We start from the raw sequence: 15,219 nt of genomic DNA, 5'->3' as shown, positions 1-15,219 counted from the left end.
GGAATCTGGCAGGGAAGGTTGCAAATGGCAATCATGCGTCTGCTGCTTGCTGTGACGTCGTTAATTGTGAGCTGGGCACCAAGCGCCCAGATTGTGATCACATGACCTGGGGATGCTGCAATGGCCAGAACTTCGAAGACCAGTCATAAGTCCCCCTCATTCAGTGCTGTCGTAACTTTGAATGGTCACTGAACAAGTGGTCATAACCTGAAGACTACCTGTAATGGCAAACATACGACTGAGAAAGAGAGATGCTGTGAAGGTTGTAAACACACACCTTGGTTGCAAAGTTATTTTTTCTGCACTTTCGTAACTTCAAATGGTCACTGCACAAGGCAGATGGTAAGCGAGGTCTACCTGTATTAGCTCAAAAGGTTCATTTAGAATATGGAATAATATAGCTTAAAAAGAACTGAAATTTCATTATAATTTTTCTTTATTTTTCAGTCAGTGAAGCGAAGGATTGCTGTTTATCTTAATCAATGTTAGAAATGTAAACTATGTGTTATATGAAATCCAAGCACATACCTTTTCTTTTGAATGGATAAATGTTTCAAGGACAAAAGAAGTGCTTAACTGTAAGACAATAATTGATAGTCACAGACTATCCTGAACAATCACCAAAACACTTTTTAAAAAAAATAATAATCTGGCAGTAAAATATTCTACCTTGGCTGTCATCAGAGAAACTGCTTTTGGATCTGGTAATGTGCTGGGGATGCTACTACACAACTGCCACATAAATCTAGGGCAAACACATACACAGATACTTGTTTTTATACACACACATTTTAAAAAACGTATTTAAAAACCTGGAGTTTATTTATTAAATGAATTATAAATTGACGTAAACCTTACCCAAAATATGTATGCTCAAAAATATTCTTATCCTGAAGGAACTGCATGTTATCATGCCATATCCACTGAAGAGAAAAATGAAAAAATCAGATAATGCTATTTATTAATTCAGAGATGAATGAAAAATAAGTCACTGCCTCATATAAAAACTTCTTAACCTATATAAATGGAATAAATAAATAAATAAACATCTCTATTTAAATGTAACACAATTCAGAATTAGTCATCATATAAAATGCTACTTGTATACTGTCTCATTTCTTCATTTAAAAAATAAAAAGCATCCTAAGTAAACAATATTCCCTGTTTTGTTGTTGTTTATTCGTTTAGTCGCTTCCGACTCTTGATGACTTCATGGACCAGCCCACGCCAGAGCTTCCTGTCAGTTGTCAACACCCCCAGCTCCCCCAGGGACGAGTCCGTCACCTCTAGAATATCATCCATCCACCTTGCCCTTGGTCGGCCCCTCTTCCTTTTGCCTTCCACTCTCCCTAGCATTAGCATCTTCTCCAGGGTGTCCTGTCTTCTCATGATGTGGCCAAAGTATTTCAGTTTTGCCTTTAATACCATTCCCTCAAGTGAGCAGTCTGGCTTTATTTCCTGGAGGATGGACTGGTTTGATCTTCTTGCAGTCCAAGGCACTCTCAGAATTTTCCTCCAATACCACAGTTCAAAAGCATTGATCTTCCTTCTCTCAGCCTTCCTTATGGTCCAGCTCTCGCAGCCATATGTTACTATGGGGAACACCATTGCTTTAACTATGCGGACCTTTGTTGTCAGTGTGATGTCTCTGCTCTTAACTATTTTATCAAGATTTGTCATTGCTCTTCTCCCAAGGATTAAGCGTCTTCTGATTTCCTGACTGCTGTCAGCATCTGCAGTAATCTTCGCACCTAGAAATACAAAGTCTTTCACTGCTTCTACATTTTCTCCCTCTATTTGCCAGTTATCAATCAAGCTGGTTGCCATAATCTTGGTTTTTTTGAGGTTTAGCTGCAAGCCAGCTTTTGCACTTTCTTCTTTCACCTTCATCATAAGGCTCCTCAGTTCCTCTTCGCTTTCAGATACCATCAAAGTGGTATCATCTGCATATCTGAGATTGTTAATGTTTCTTCCAGCGATTTTAACTCCAGCCTTGGATTCCTCAAGCCCAGCATGTCGCATGATGTGTTCTGCGTACAAGTTGAATAGGTAGGGTGAGAGTATACAGCCCTGCCGTACTCCTTTCCCAATCTTAAACCAGTCCGTTGTTCCGTGGTCTGTTCTTACTGTTGCTACTTGGTCGTTATACAGATTCTTCAGGAGGCAGACAAGATGACTTGGTATCCCCATACCACTAAGAACTTGCCACAATTTGTTATGGTCCACACAGTCAAAGGCTTTAGAATAGTCGATAAAACAGAAGTAGATGTTTTTCTGAAACTCTTTGGCTTTTTCCATTATCCATCGGATATTGGCAATTTGGTTCCTAGTTCCTCTGCCTTTTCTAAACCCAGCTTGTACATCTGGCAATTCTTGCTCCATGAATTGCTGAAGTCTACCTTGCAGGATCTTGAGCATTACCTTACTGGCATGTGAAATGAGTGCCACTGTTCGATAGTTTGAACATTCTTTAGTGTTTCCCTTTTTTGGTATGGGGATATAAGTTGATTTTTTCCAATCTGATGGCCATTCTTGTGTTTTCCAAATTTGCTGGCATATGGCATGCATTACCTTGACAGCATCATCTTGCAAGAAATATTCCCTGTATTCTATTCCAAACTGTTTGGGAGGGCTCCTACCCCTCTGAAGACAATAACAATAACAGTAACAATATATTACACTTGTATGCCACCTCTCAATGACTTTGAGTGGCTCACAACAATCAACAAAGAAATTACAATAAAATCAATAAAAAATAAAAAATAAATATAAAAGATGGAAGAGTGATGAAGTGTGGGGTCTTACTCTCCCTTGCAGAAGGCCTTAGCTTATCTTAGAATGCAAGGTATAATGTATTGACTATCTGAAATTATCATGTACTGAGACAACTAACAATGCACCTAACTCAGATGTGTTTATGCAGTCAGGGTTCATCTTTTTGGAGTTTCCCTCAGTCTTGCACCCAGAAATATTTTAAGTGGGGGTGGGAAGAAGTGAAAATGTGACCTTTAGAATACAACATATGGTTGTATCCAGCTGTACTTCAAAAGAGCTGCATTCATTGGTGGATCTCAGCAGCCATTCCATACTCTCCCAAATAAGCTCTGGAGGTTCTACCCTAAAGATGAAGAACTGAGACTGAAGATCAAGGAAAGTTCCATTTAGCTAACTGACTTCTGTTTTATTACTGATTTACTGAATTATAGGCTCTTTGTATTAATTATTAATTAACTATCCACTTAATAGCATTACTATTACTAATAATTTAATGAAATAAACATGACTTATGAAAGAGAAAGCCTTTTTTCCCCCCAGATCTACTCAGCAGTATTTCCTTTTTGAAAAATGATACTATCTTGGTACAATGAAAACTAGCTCAAGCTAGCCCGAAGTCTAAATTCTATCACACATCTAGCGGTCACAGCATGATTCTGTGTCTCATCCAATTGATTACATAATGTTCCATGTGGGGTACCAAAGCAAAGAAAAACAAAAAAGAAAATGCAAACACAAACTAAAGATAAATGGGTGGAGCACTGAGTACAGTAAGGCAATTAAAGTTTAAGAGTCCTGGTATATTACTCTACATCACAAAGTTTGACAAATAATCAATTTTTCCTTGGACAATCTAATGATGAAATTTGAATCAGAGTAATTATAAATGCATGTTGTTTAAAGTATAATAATTTGTACCACTAGGAAGCACATACTTCTAGCAATTCAGATGAAACATCAAATGTATAGTCTTTGCCATTTTCTTCTTCAGGTTCCATTCGTTTATAGAAGAGCATGTATGCACTGTGAGTCTGAGAGAAGGAAAACAAAAAGTCAACACTTTATTGAAACTGGAAAAGAGTAAGACAACTGAAAGACATTATTTAAACTAACATATGAAATTAAGTACCTTTTCAAAAGAGAAATCCATAAATTTATCAGTGACAGAGTCATAGGTTTTCGTCTGGAAAAAAAAAGTATCTTAGAAGGAATACATTTCTTTGTAATGTTACTTTCTGATAACTGTACGAAGATCAACACCAATTGATATGTATAATTTTCTACAATGCAGTACAGTGGTATGGTAATATTATATAAGGCTCTGTCTTACGCATAAAGACAGAGTATAAATACAATTATAACCGCAAATTGTCGCAACAGTAATATATGGAAATGTGATTAAATAATAATAGATTATTATCTATTATTAGAGTCAAAGAACAGATTAGTATCTTTCAAGCGTGTACTGGAATCTCAGTTCCATATTCTTTGATCAAGGTTGTCTTGAAAGCTTCATTGCATCATACTTGGGTAGATATTTTTTTTAGTTTACAATCTTATTTTTTAATTTTTTTGTTTTCATTTTCTATCTCTATCCCCCCTCCCTCCCTTACAGATGATGCCAGGATGGCATCTTGTTGTCAAGCCAGAGGCTTTCTGAGCTGGTTGTGACTGTGGTGGACAAATGTGCTGTGAAATAGTGAGGAGAGAGGAGACGACTGTACAACAGGGTTTTCAAACTGGGTTCTACGGAACCCTAGGGTTCCACAATAAGTTGATGGGGTTTCCTGAGATGCTAAGGACTGCTATAGGACTGAAAGAAGAGGTGGAGAAAAACAAGAAGCCAAATAAGAGAAGTAAAAGATTGGATTGAAGGAAAGAACTTACTATTGATGGAGAACCAGAAGTGCTATCAGTCAAAAGGAAGAGAGGGATCAGTGAGGCAGCAGATGCACCCCCTGGACTGGCAGTGGATAAAGGGGAGAACAGGGACAAAAGCTCATGGAATTCTTTTTGAACTGCTTGTCTTAGGAAGGGCCACTGTTGGAGCTATGCAGCTTTGGGCTCGGTGATTAAAACCAGAGGCCAAACTGTTGGGCTTGGACTCCCAGTTCCATTAAAGTTTAACTCTCTAGGTGAAAGATGGGGAGTAGTGTCATTGGGCCCTCCAGAGAATGGAGTTCTCTGCCCCTCAGCAACTGAGTTCCAATGGAAGGTGAGGTAAAAGTGGATTGGATGAGAAGGAATTTGGTGACAGAGTATGTAGATGAATAGACATGGGTAGAACCCATGTGCCAGATTGGATTGCTGGTACACCAGGTAGCTGATGCGTTTAGTTCTAAATGGGTCTGGGAGGAGGAAGGGGTATGTGGGGTTTGGGAAAGTTAGGTTACTTGATATGTGAGTAGTTTTCAGGTGGGAGAACAGAATGGCTCAGCATAGCTATAACACAGTGGAGAACTTGAATTACAGCCAGGGTTTGGTGGATGCCTCTAGATATTTAGAGGGGGAATTTAATTTATTTATTTTATTTAATTTATATTCCGCCTTTATTATTTTTATAAATAACTCAAGGAAGCAAACATATCAAATACTGGGGTGAACAGATTTTGGTTCTCATGGGAAGTTGGATATATGGTGGGAAGTGCAGGATGGATTCTTAAAGAGGAAGAGACTCTGGAAATGTGTTGCCTCTCCTTTCTTCTATCCCTACATCATCATTCTTGGATCTAGGAGTCTGGATTGCAGGTAATTGCAGTCTCAAGCTGCTATTGATAAATGCCAGGTCTGTCTGTATAAAATCGATGTTCATCCCATGATTCGGAAGAGGATAAACAGGTGGACCCAGTACATACTATTAAGACCTGACTGTATGAAGGCAGGGATGTTGCCTTCTCAGTTGTCTTCCTTGGTTTCAGCTACTGCATTATCTGCAATACTGGGAAACAGGAACTGATGGCTATGATCTTCGAAGAAGGTTTACCTGCGGGCAGGGTTTCTGCCTTGAATCGATGTAGTGTGTATATCTGTGGATTAAGTTGGGTGCTAAGGATAGTTTGGGGCTCCTGTTTATACATCTTGCTGTCCAGCTGAAGACCTTCCTGAGCTGCTCATCTTATCACTGGGCTGGTGTTGCAATGCCCCTGGTTAGAGGTACTGGATGGTGTTAAGTTCCATGCCCTGGGGAGAAGGTCCAGCAGGGCTCTAAAGCTCATGCTTCTTTGGACTTGTCCCAAGTAACTCTAGACTTGACTGACTTGGACAGACATAGGTTAGACCTTGTTTCTGCTTCAGAAGTGATCTAAAGTTTAATAAACAGTATGTTTAGAACCTAGGAGAGATTTACATTCTAACTAACATTCCTCCATTATCAATTAAGGAAGCATTCTCCTCAGAAGTTCACACAGGAGCAATGAGCAACAGACTAAGAAAGTTTCTGCCTTAGGAACCTGAGAGATAAATTGAACTCTAAAGGGAAAAAATTGTTGCTACTATTTCTGGAACTTTTTCCCATCCTCTTTCCAATAAGTTTTGGTAAAGAAACTCTGGAAGAATCTTGCCTTCTGTGGAAGTGGAGTAGTCAAGAACTTTTTAATGGAGGATATTTTGAGTTCTTTGCCATGGTCACATTAGGTGTCACCTGGGACCTCCACAAGATGGGAGGGCCAATTAAGATGCTCCATTCCAGACATTGGATGGATCCAAATGGACATGTGGCTGGATCCATAAGTAGTCAATGTTCCCCTAGGGAAAGGAGTTGTGCCAGAGGCCTTTAAGGAGACACCACTGTACCCCCCCAGTGACAGAATATCAAAACTTACAGTGGAAAAGGTAATATTAACAGGGAACCTTTTAATATTAAAAATATTACAACTCACTGTCATTTCTCCACCAAAACATTCAGAAGCCAACTGAGCAGAATCAAATGGCTTTACTTCCGCATCATTGAACAGATACCTAGAAAATGCAAAACATCAGGTGTTGGGTTGATTTACACTAGACTAAAATATTTAGTGCACTGAAGATAAATTTAGGTGAAATTCAGTGACATCCTTAATTTTGCTATGATATTAGAAGTAACAAAATACAAGTAAACTAAGTGCAATCTCATCTACTAGTAAGATTAAACATTTCAACCAATGCTATTAAAGTTGGGACAGAATAAATGCCTGTAATGTTGATTAAGCAATGTTGGTGACTAATTTTGTAAAGATATAGTAAGTTTATCCAGCAACAAAAATAAACCTCTCATTTTCTGAGATACAATAATTGACAAACTATGCTCTGCCATTAACCAATTATTTACTAAACATTCGTAACTTACCACCTGTTGTTTCTGTAAGCATGAGGGTTAACAATATCTCGGATAAAACTGTAGTAATGCCCCCCATCAGCTGTTCCTGTATGGACGGTTACACCTATCAAATCATACTCATAACTCTTGGTCTCCTTTGAACTAGTGCCATCATCCTTGAAACCTAAAATAATGTATCACAATAGTTAGTATCTTATTACCTCAGCCCTTAGAACAGGTAAGGCTTATTTTATAATATATTTTGAAGGGAGAGTTTAAATATACTGTTATCAGGGTACAGTTCTTCAGTGAGGGCTTCCCAGCCTATTTGCAACAGCGGACATGTATAGAATTCTGAGGACACACTGTGGACAATAATACAAAATGGCTGTCATAAATACCCATTTAACAGAATGCAAACCAGCAAGGTAAGTCACTGTCATTTCCTTTACCTCCCAAGATGTGATTTATCACCTCAAATTGTCTTTCTCTTTTTTCTGGGCTTGGTAGGCATAGTTTCACAGTAAGCCCTAGACTGCAGATACCCACCATTTTTATTTTCTAAAAATGCCTTTAGACCTATGTAGGAACTAAGGTATTCTTGGAGCCTGAGATGACACCAACTGTGGTGCTTTACTTTGCAACATGTTAGCTTCCCATTTATTGATTTTTTTTAAATTTAAAGAATCAAAAGATAAAATAAAATCAGGTAAAATCTAGCAGACAAGGGAGAAAACAAAAGATAAATTACTGCCTCCAGGGACCCAGGCCTTAGACTATGTACAAAGATACCAACAAGCAAAATACATCTACTTCCTTACAAATAATAATTGGTACAATGTGTGTAGCTCTAAAGGATCCCCATTTTGCAGCATGGCAGAAGGGAAAAATAAACAAAAGCTGCCAAGGCTCAGACTATCTTTTAAAAATGTTTACAATTCATTCCTTGAGGAAGGGATCCATCTCTATTATCAGTACTAACAGCTGAAAGAACATGCATGAATGTGTAATGGCTCTATTATCTTTAGAACATGTGGGAAACCAGAGGCTTTCAAATATCTGCTTGGTGGTCTAGCACAGGAGTTCATAATTCTCTCTCCCCCTGCTGCTTTCCTTACTCTGCCACTGCTGGTAAAGTATAGTAGCAGCTGCTGGTGGTAGTGTTCAAAGCCCTGAGAGGATTAGCAGTTCCTCCATTTAAGAACTCTCTGATATACTCAGAATTAGTGCTAGAGCAGCTGCTAATATTAATGGTGTCATTGAACAGATGCACATTAACAACAGTATCAGCAACAGGAGTACGAGTGACAGAGGAAGGAGCAAAAGTTACAGCAGTATGATAAAGACTGATGGTTTTTCTGTTGGGGTGCAAGTGCCTGTATATGGGGTCCCATTCCACCACCTGGCATGCATAACTGAACATGCAAACCAGGATACAACAAGGATGAACCAGTAATTTAAGCAGAGCTGTTCAAATGTATATTCCAGTTGCAGTGGTTCCGAACTGCACTATAACCCTGAAGCAGTGATGAGCTTTCAGGCTGAATGACCATGGTTTAGGTTTCTTTTGTTCTGATGTTTGGCCAGCAACTGTGGCTGGCATCTTCAGAGGCAGAGTGAGACCATGGCCATTCAGCCTGAAAGTTAATCATTGTTTCACTGATGCCAACTGAGAGAGAGAGACAGAGAATGAGAGAGAAAGAGAGAGATGGTAACCTATTGAGCATTCCAATACTCATACCAAAAGCTCAGAAAGTACCAGCTTTAAAAAAAAAAAAATCAATAGGACACTTGCTTTCCCAACCATGGGGGAAACATGACACAATATTATTTATTAATCTAATATTTATTAATCTAATATATATGGCCACCCAAATTGGTCATGCAAATTGGTTAAAATGACCAATAGACTGAGTGGCAAAACTCTGAAGATAAATCAAAATCAAATACCTTCTTTTCTGTCATTTTTTCCCATGAGAAAATCTTCAGTATAAGGTGTCATATCCAAACGTAAAGGAAATGAGAAGTGCGTGTTGACCTTTTCCTTCATCATTGTTACCATGTTAAAAGTGTATCTCATTGTATTAAAGCTTAAGATGCGAGGTAATTTCTTAAAACATGCCCTAGAACAGAAGAAAATATTCCTTTTGTAATGCCTTAAATAACTTGTGCTACTTTCAAAATATTACATAGTATAAGTACATGGTGTTAGAAACATGATGTATTTTAAAAAAGTAATGTTCAACAAATTAAACCAAAAAAGCTCAAAGCTGTCTTCCCTCAATTTTACCTTTTTTCAGCCCGTACTTTCTTCCCGCAGTGTGAACATGTATACATGTTATCACCTTCTAATGTATCTTTAATAGTAACTTCATCAAGAGATTCCTATATATAATACATAGGGAAAATTCATTTAAACATTCAGAGTTTACAATAATAATTTATGTATTTATTAATTTTTTTCTTAAATAAATGTTAACAATAAAAGTGCTAATAAATTATTAATTTAAGGAGCAACACATATAGTTTCTAGGGTGAAGAAAACATTATAAAGCCACTGACACAAACATGTGCAACTGAGTCTGCCACTGCAATGCTGTTTTTATGCTAAATACCAAAATCAGATATAGCTTCAAACTTGACAGCAGTTGAAGGTAGAGAGGAAAAATTCCTACTTGAAATTCTAGAGAGCTTTGACCCTCATCATTCACAATACTGGCCTAGATGGAACAATGATCTGATTCAGAAGAAGGCAACATCTTATGTTCCCAGATGATGGGAAAGGGGATATACAGAGATGTTGGCGGCAGAGCCATTCAAAACAAACAATACCATTAAAAAGCATAGCAATTTAGTTCAATATAATGTTATTTGATTTGTTGGCCAAGAGATCTAATATGTTATTGCTATGGTTCTACTTACGTAAATATTCTTCATATCTGCTACTTGACATCTTACTGTGTAGAATTCTTCAGCAGTTTGGCTAACGTGTTCACAGTCCTAAATAATAATAGCCACAACAGACCAAACCAGAAGTATCAATAGGAATCTGTTACTATAAAGCCAATACTTGCACCCTCCCCCCAAAAAACCCTAGTGGGAACAATGGACAGTAAAAGTATTAACTTACCAAAGAAACAACATTGTTTGTGATAACACCTCCAAATAAGCTTTTCACAGTATTTTTCTGTGGATGAATGAATTTATTTCAGTCAAAAAAGGGGGAAATATTTCAAGCCCATTTAAAAAATATATTTCCATAGACTTACCAATTCTGGAGACATTTCCTCAATTTTTGTTATAAGATCTGTAAAAAACTCTGTCATGTCCTTTTGTTCACCAGTATTTAGTGGCTGTTTGTCCATGGTGTACGTTTTGCAGAATGGCCTTGGATTATATGCTTTGCATTCACTTTCCTTTGTTTAGAAACAAGCAAAACAAGCAATTAATTTTCAAGAACACACAAGAGGTGGTTCATGTGTTTGTCAAAACTGTGGCTAGTATGACTGAATAACTTTGCTTATGAACTGCTTCTGATATGGATCCTTCTGTTTGCCATAGGAATAAAACGAAGCATGTAGAATATGGCATGTGGAAGACCAATCAACTAGAGGAAGGATGGGGCTTCTAACTGTTTAGCAACTTCTAATAGCAGAAACTATGTGAGAAATTGAGAACCATGCACCAGTATACTTGTTTGCTTGTAAGAATCATTATAGGGCAATATAATCTAGTACACCCATTTCCCTAAGAGCTGCCCAACTTCTTTTCTCTTCTTCTTGCAAGTCTTTTTCTTCTCTCCCCTTGCCTTGTTTTTCTCATTTGCTTTCCCTTTTCTTCCTCTTTGCCTTGCAGAGAGAGGCCTTCCTTCGTCTAGAAGTAAGATCTTGCTTGCTGCCTTTCCCACTCCCTGTCCAGCAGAGACCTTTCATAGAGAGTGATCAGAGTCCTCCTCTTATTTCCTTCTAAGCCCCAGGATCCTGGCCCATCGTCTCTGACCAATCTTTACCTCCACAGTGCCCGCAGACCAGGGCAGTCTCAGAAGCAGAGGCTGCTACAGAGCATAAAAGTGAGCAGAGTTCCTTGGGCAGCAGTGCTGCACAGTGCAAGAGTTGGAATGCCAACTATGCAGCCTACCGGACCAAGCCCAACTGTTGCTTGGAGACTCACTGGGCTTGGCTGGGCTAAAGTGAGCTGCTAGGCCACCACTTCTTCTCTTCCTGGAGTGTTTCCTGAGCCCAGCCCACATGTTAATGTAGTACTCAACAGCTGGGTCTTGATGGGGAATATTTCAGCTCCTATGAAACATTGTTGTGGTTCCAAGTGAGATCCCTCTTCTAGGAGCATAATTCCCTCTCCCTGAGTCTTTATTTTGCACGCACCACACACAACTTGCACAACTGGCTTTTTCTCAATGCTCATGCTGCATCACCAATGGTTGCCTCCATAAAGGGAAAAAAAAACTGGAAGCTTCCAGTACTGGGAAAAGGGACAACTGCATGAATGTTCTGTGTGCATAATGGGGTAGGAAAATAAAAAGTAACTGCAATGGGCCATTCAAGTTCTACAATTTCAATCCAACAAGGTTTAACTTTAATTTTTGTTTCCTTATTTCCTTCTTTTTCTGCCTTCCAAGAAGAGACAACTCACGTAAACAAAACAAAAATCAACAGAACAGATCAGGCATGGAATCTATGAGCTTTCAATATGGAAGCAAAGACGGAGATTAGATGGAGGTCTCCTATCCTGCCGAAATATTTTTTCAAAGAATCTGCCATATAGTGAACATAAGGGAGAGCTCACTAATGCTTGGATTACAGAAAGTCAACAAAGAGATTTAACTATTAGGGCCATTAAGATACTTATCTGGGATAAGTCATCATAAGCATGTATCTTTGAAAAAGCTTTTAAAACTTACCATTAAATGTGTGAACATTTTCTGAAGTTCTAAAAGAGTTGTTTTGTGTTTCATGTCCTCAGAGTACTTTTTAAAAAATAAAATAGAAAGGGTGGAAATGGAAGAAAATACATTAATTTTGTTTTGTGAAGTTGATAAGTAATAATTTTAAAGAATCTTTTATTTAAAATGTTAAAAAATATAAGATTACAGCATTTTACAATATATCTACTTAAAACCATTCTAGAAAGTTTAAAACTTGAACTTATGATATAGCCCCTCCACTTAATTTTATAATAAAGCACAATTTGGAAATGCATTATTTATTTTAAAGTGGGAAACTAGGAGTATCAATGAATTAAAAATCTGCTAATTTTTCCTTTGCTCAAAGAGCAAGCATGATACCTATTTTCAAAAATCATACTCCCACTTTTTATTCTTCCCTCCATATATTAACTAGTTAACACTAGAATCAGTACCACTCTGATAGTGCTGTCTGTATTCAAATGATCTAATTTTAAAACGGTAAAATATGTGAACATAAAAAGTTGCCTAATTATAGGTTAGGTTATTGTCTGTTTATCTAGCCCAGAAATCTTTTTCAGGTAGACAGAGAGCTTTACCAGATTCTCTTTTATCAGGATGGATATTTGCAGGGAAAACTTTGCTTAAAACTCTTATTTGTTACAGCCAACTGATTGTTTTACTGATTTTATAGTGATCATATCAATAGAAATATTAAAATGTTATCAAGTTAAAAGTGGAAGGCCATACCTTTGCAGTAAAAATGGCTTGTCTGGCTTCTGGAATCATATATAATTGTTGAATAGTTGATGCCAAGTAACAAGTTGCTCCAAGGTTGGTTAATCCCACAAACCTGCATTCAGCTCTAACATCATCATGTGGCCAATAATCCCATTTATAAGGTGCATGCGAAGCTGAAATTATGACAATAAGGTAATTTTATTTCTGAGTATATGTTGAAATAATAATTATTTAATCTTCTGTGATGAATAAAACCAGTGACCAGTTGAGTGCCTATTCTTCTTGCTCAGGCCTCATATTCTGCCTATATTCTAATGAAAGTGTCTCTTCTCTGAAGGAATCTAAGGAAACTGCTCATACGCTGCCTCTGAAAGCCAGGTTCTATCTCAACAAAAAAAAAAGGGAGGGGTGTCTAAGGAGAGAGAACTAAAGTCTGCTTGTTTCCTAAAAAGGAAAAATAAAATAAAAACCACAAAAAACAAAGAAAATTCCAGTTCTTCTGAAAAGAAACAAACAAGTGCAGTTTGGATAGCAAATATTATACTACTTAATTTGCACAGCACAGCATAGTACAACACTGTGATAAACATTTAGATAACCATTATCGCCGTGACAGGGAACTAGATCTTGCTCAAGGATCAGATTCTATCTCTTGCAGTCCACTTGGTGGGGATTTTGATTTGAGGAAGCCCCCATCCAGGAATCCTTCTTCTCACTCTACAGAAAACCTGAACTATTATTTATAACAGAGCCATCTCTAAAAGTAATACCTGTAAATCCAGGAATAAAAAAAATCCTTTTGAAATTTATGTGTTGCCATAAGAATGATTCTCAACAACTGGGTTTGGTTCAGAACCAAATTATTATGATTATTAGTATTACCATCATCATACTTATTATTACCATCACCACCACCATCACTACCAATTCTAGGATCTCTAGTTGACCATCGTGCTTGTTGAAAAAGGCAGTGATTTATTTCTGAAGGCAAAAAGTGTAAGAGTAGCAGTTTAGCTTGCTCTTTAAAATAAGTATGGTATATTTTTCTCTTCAGGCTCCTGTTACTTGAAAGCTTATTATACTAATCAAAATAAACTTTAGGCATCCACTTAGTTTTGAGCTTATTATATTGGGTTTTATTTTTATTGGTGTTCCTAGGGCCTTTCAGTTTTGGTTCATGAAATCTTCTAGACATTTCCTTATATCAATTAACATTTTTTTACTGGAAAGGGTGGTCAAACTATATTACATAAAATAACTCAGCAATTGTGGATAGAGCTGGAAAGGGCAGCACACACTGCAGACACAGTGATATAGTTCACCTCTCCTTTGTTCTTTGTTTCCTACATGACCATTTCTTATATGTTCTTCATTCCATATGACTGGCTCACTTAATAGTAATGGTATTGAGCTTATTTTCTAATAGTGTTGATTTATATTTTTCTACCACACTATTCAGAGGTAGGGAGGGAGCAGTCCCAATTTGAGTGGGGGGAACAAATACTTTCTTTTCTGTCCAGAGGAATGAAAAGTGTGACTTCTCAGACACATAGAATACAGTGTGTCATTTCCATGTTCCAATACTTAGCGAGGAACCATTTCTTAATGTTGAGAGAAAAGGAAAACTTATCTCTGATCTGTTGCAATGTGGATATGAACCATTTTCCTCTCTTCGCTTGGCACTGGGATATGGTAAAAAGATGATAGCCCAGGAAGAAACTTGAGATTAAAGTGGAGGTCCTATCAACTGTCTTTTATTCATGGTCCATAGGTACCTCCTATCTGCTTTAGCAAATTCTATTATACATCAGCTTCATATCAAAATAAAACAACTTAAATGGGGGGAAAAACACCTTTTGTCAATTCGAAAGTTCAATGTGATTCTGATACGTATTAAAGCATATCAAAATGTTTATGATGAATCAAAATTGCAAATGAACATGGAACAAGAGAACCAACAAAATGAATACCAGTATTTTCTAATATTACGGTCAGAAAAACTTTGAGACCTCACATGATGGAGCAATGGATGACAGCAACTTAACCATCTAAATGTTCCTGGCTGCTGAGGCACTTGTAAATATACTTTTTAATTAGGAACATTCAAGGATGGGTAAGCTTTTTACAAGGGTACAATAACATCTTAATACATTTCTAAACCTAAGGGAAAAATACAAAGAAATGGAAAATATCCGCTTACTCACAGAATGTTGAGAAATTTGAAAAAATATTCTTACACTGCATATGTTGTGCCATAACCCAGTTATGGAGCAGCCTGTAGTTTTCTACAGAACCTTTTACCATTTCTACCAATAAATCATAAGCGGCAGCCCTTGAAGAATGCGACTTGCATTTTGGCTGTTGTCGATCTTTTAGACTTGGCAATAAGAACAGAAGGTTAAAGATATCTCTCAAGAATTCCTATAAAATAAGGGAAATATAAAAGTTTGACATCAAAATCTACTTGGTGGGGTATTCTACAGAGAAC

General features: G+C 37.4%; 1 protein-coding gene across 1 annotated transcript in view; it reads right to left on the bottom strand.

Annotated features, from left to right (window-relative positions):
* USP34 (ubiquitin specific peptidase 34) overlaps positions 1 to 15,219 on the bottom strand; it is a 617,663-nt gene that overhangs the window by 490,499 nt on the left and 111,945 nt on the right. Inside the window, exons 42-56 of the mRNA XM_063301132.1 lie at positions 14,969 to 15,152; positions 12,741 to 12,904; positions 11,988 to 12,053; positions 10,339 to 10,485; positions 10,200 to 10,256; positions 9,992 to 10,069; positions 9,360 to 9,454; positions 9,020 to 9,192; positions 7,100 to 7,253; positions 6,654 to 6,732; positions 3,905 to 3,958; positions 3,711 to 3,806; positions 859 to 923; positions 670 to 745; positions 529 to 576 (exon numbers count right to left, since the gene is read on the bottom strand). Coding sequence (XP_063157202.1) covers positions 529 to 576; positions 670 to 745; positions 859 to 923; positions 3,711 to 3,806; positions 3,905 to 3,958; positions 6,654 to 6,732; positions 7,100 to 7,253; positions 9,020 to 9,192; positions 9,360 to 9,454; positions 9,992 to 10,069; positions 10,200 to 10,256; positions 10,339 to 10,485; positions 11,988 to 12,053; positions 12,741 to 12,904; positions 14,969 to 15,152 — 1,536 coding nt within the window. The remainder of the gene's footprint in view (positions 1 to 528; positions 577 to 669; positions 746 to 858; positions 924 to 3,710; positions 3,807 to 3,904; positions 3,959 to 6,653; positions 6,733 to 7,099; positions 7,254 to 9,019; positions 9,193 to 9,359; positions 9,455 to 9,991; positions 10,070 to 10,199; positions 10,257 to 10,338; positions 10,486 to 11,987; positions 12,054 to 12,740; positions 12,905 to 14,968; positions 15,153 to 15,219) is intronic.

Source organism: Candoia aspera, chromosome 1 (assembly GCF_035149785.1).
Source record: "Candoia aspera isolate rCanAsp1 chromosome 1, rCanAsp1.hap2, whole genome shotgun sequence".
Lineage (NCBI taxonomy): Eukaryota > Metazoa > Chordata > Lepidosauria > Squamata > Boidae > Candoia > Candoia aspera.
The sequence above is the reverse complement of the archived record's forward strand: the minus strand, read 5'-3'. Positions and strand labels throughout refer to the sequence as shown.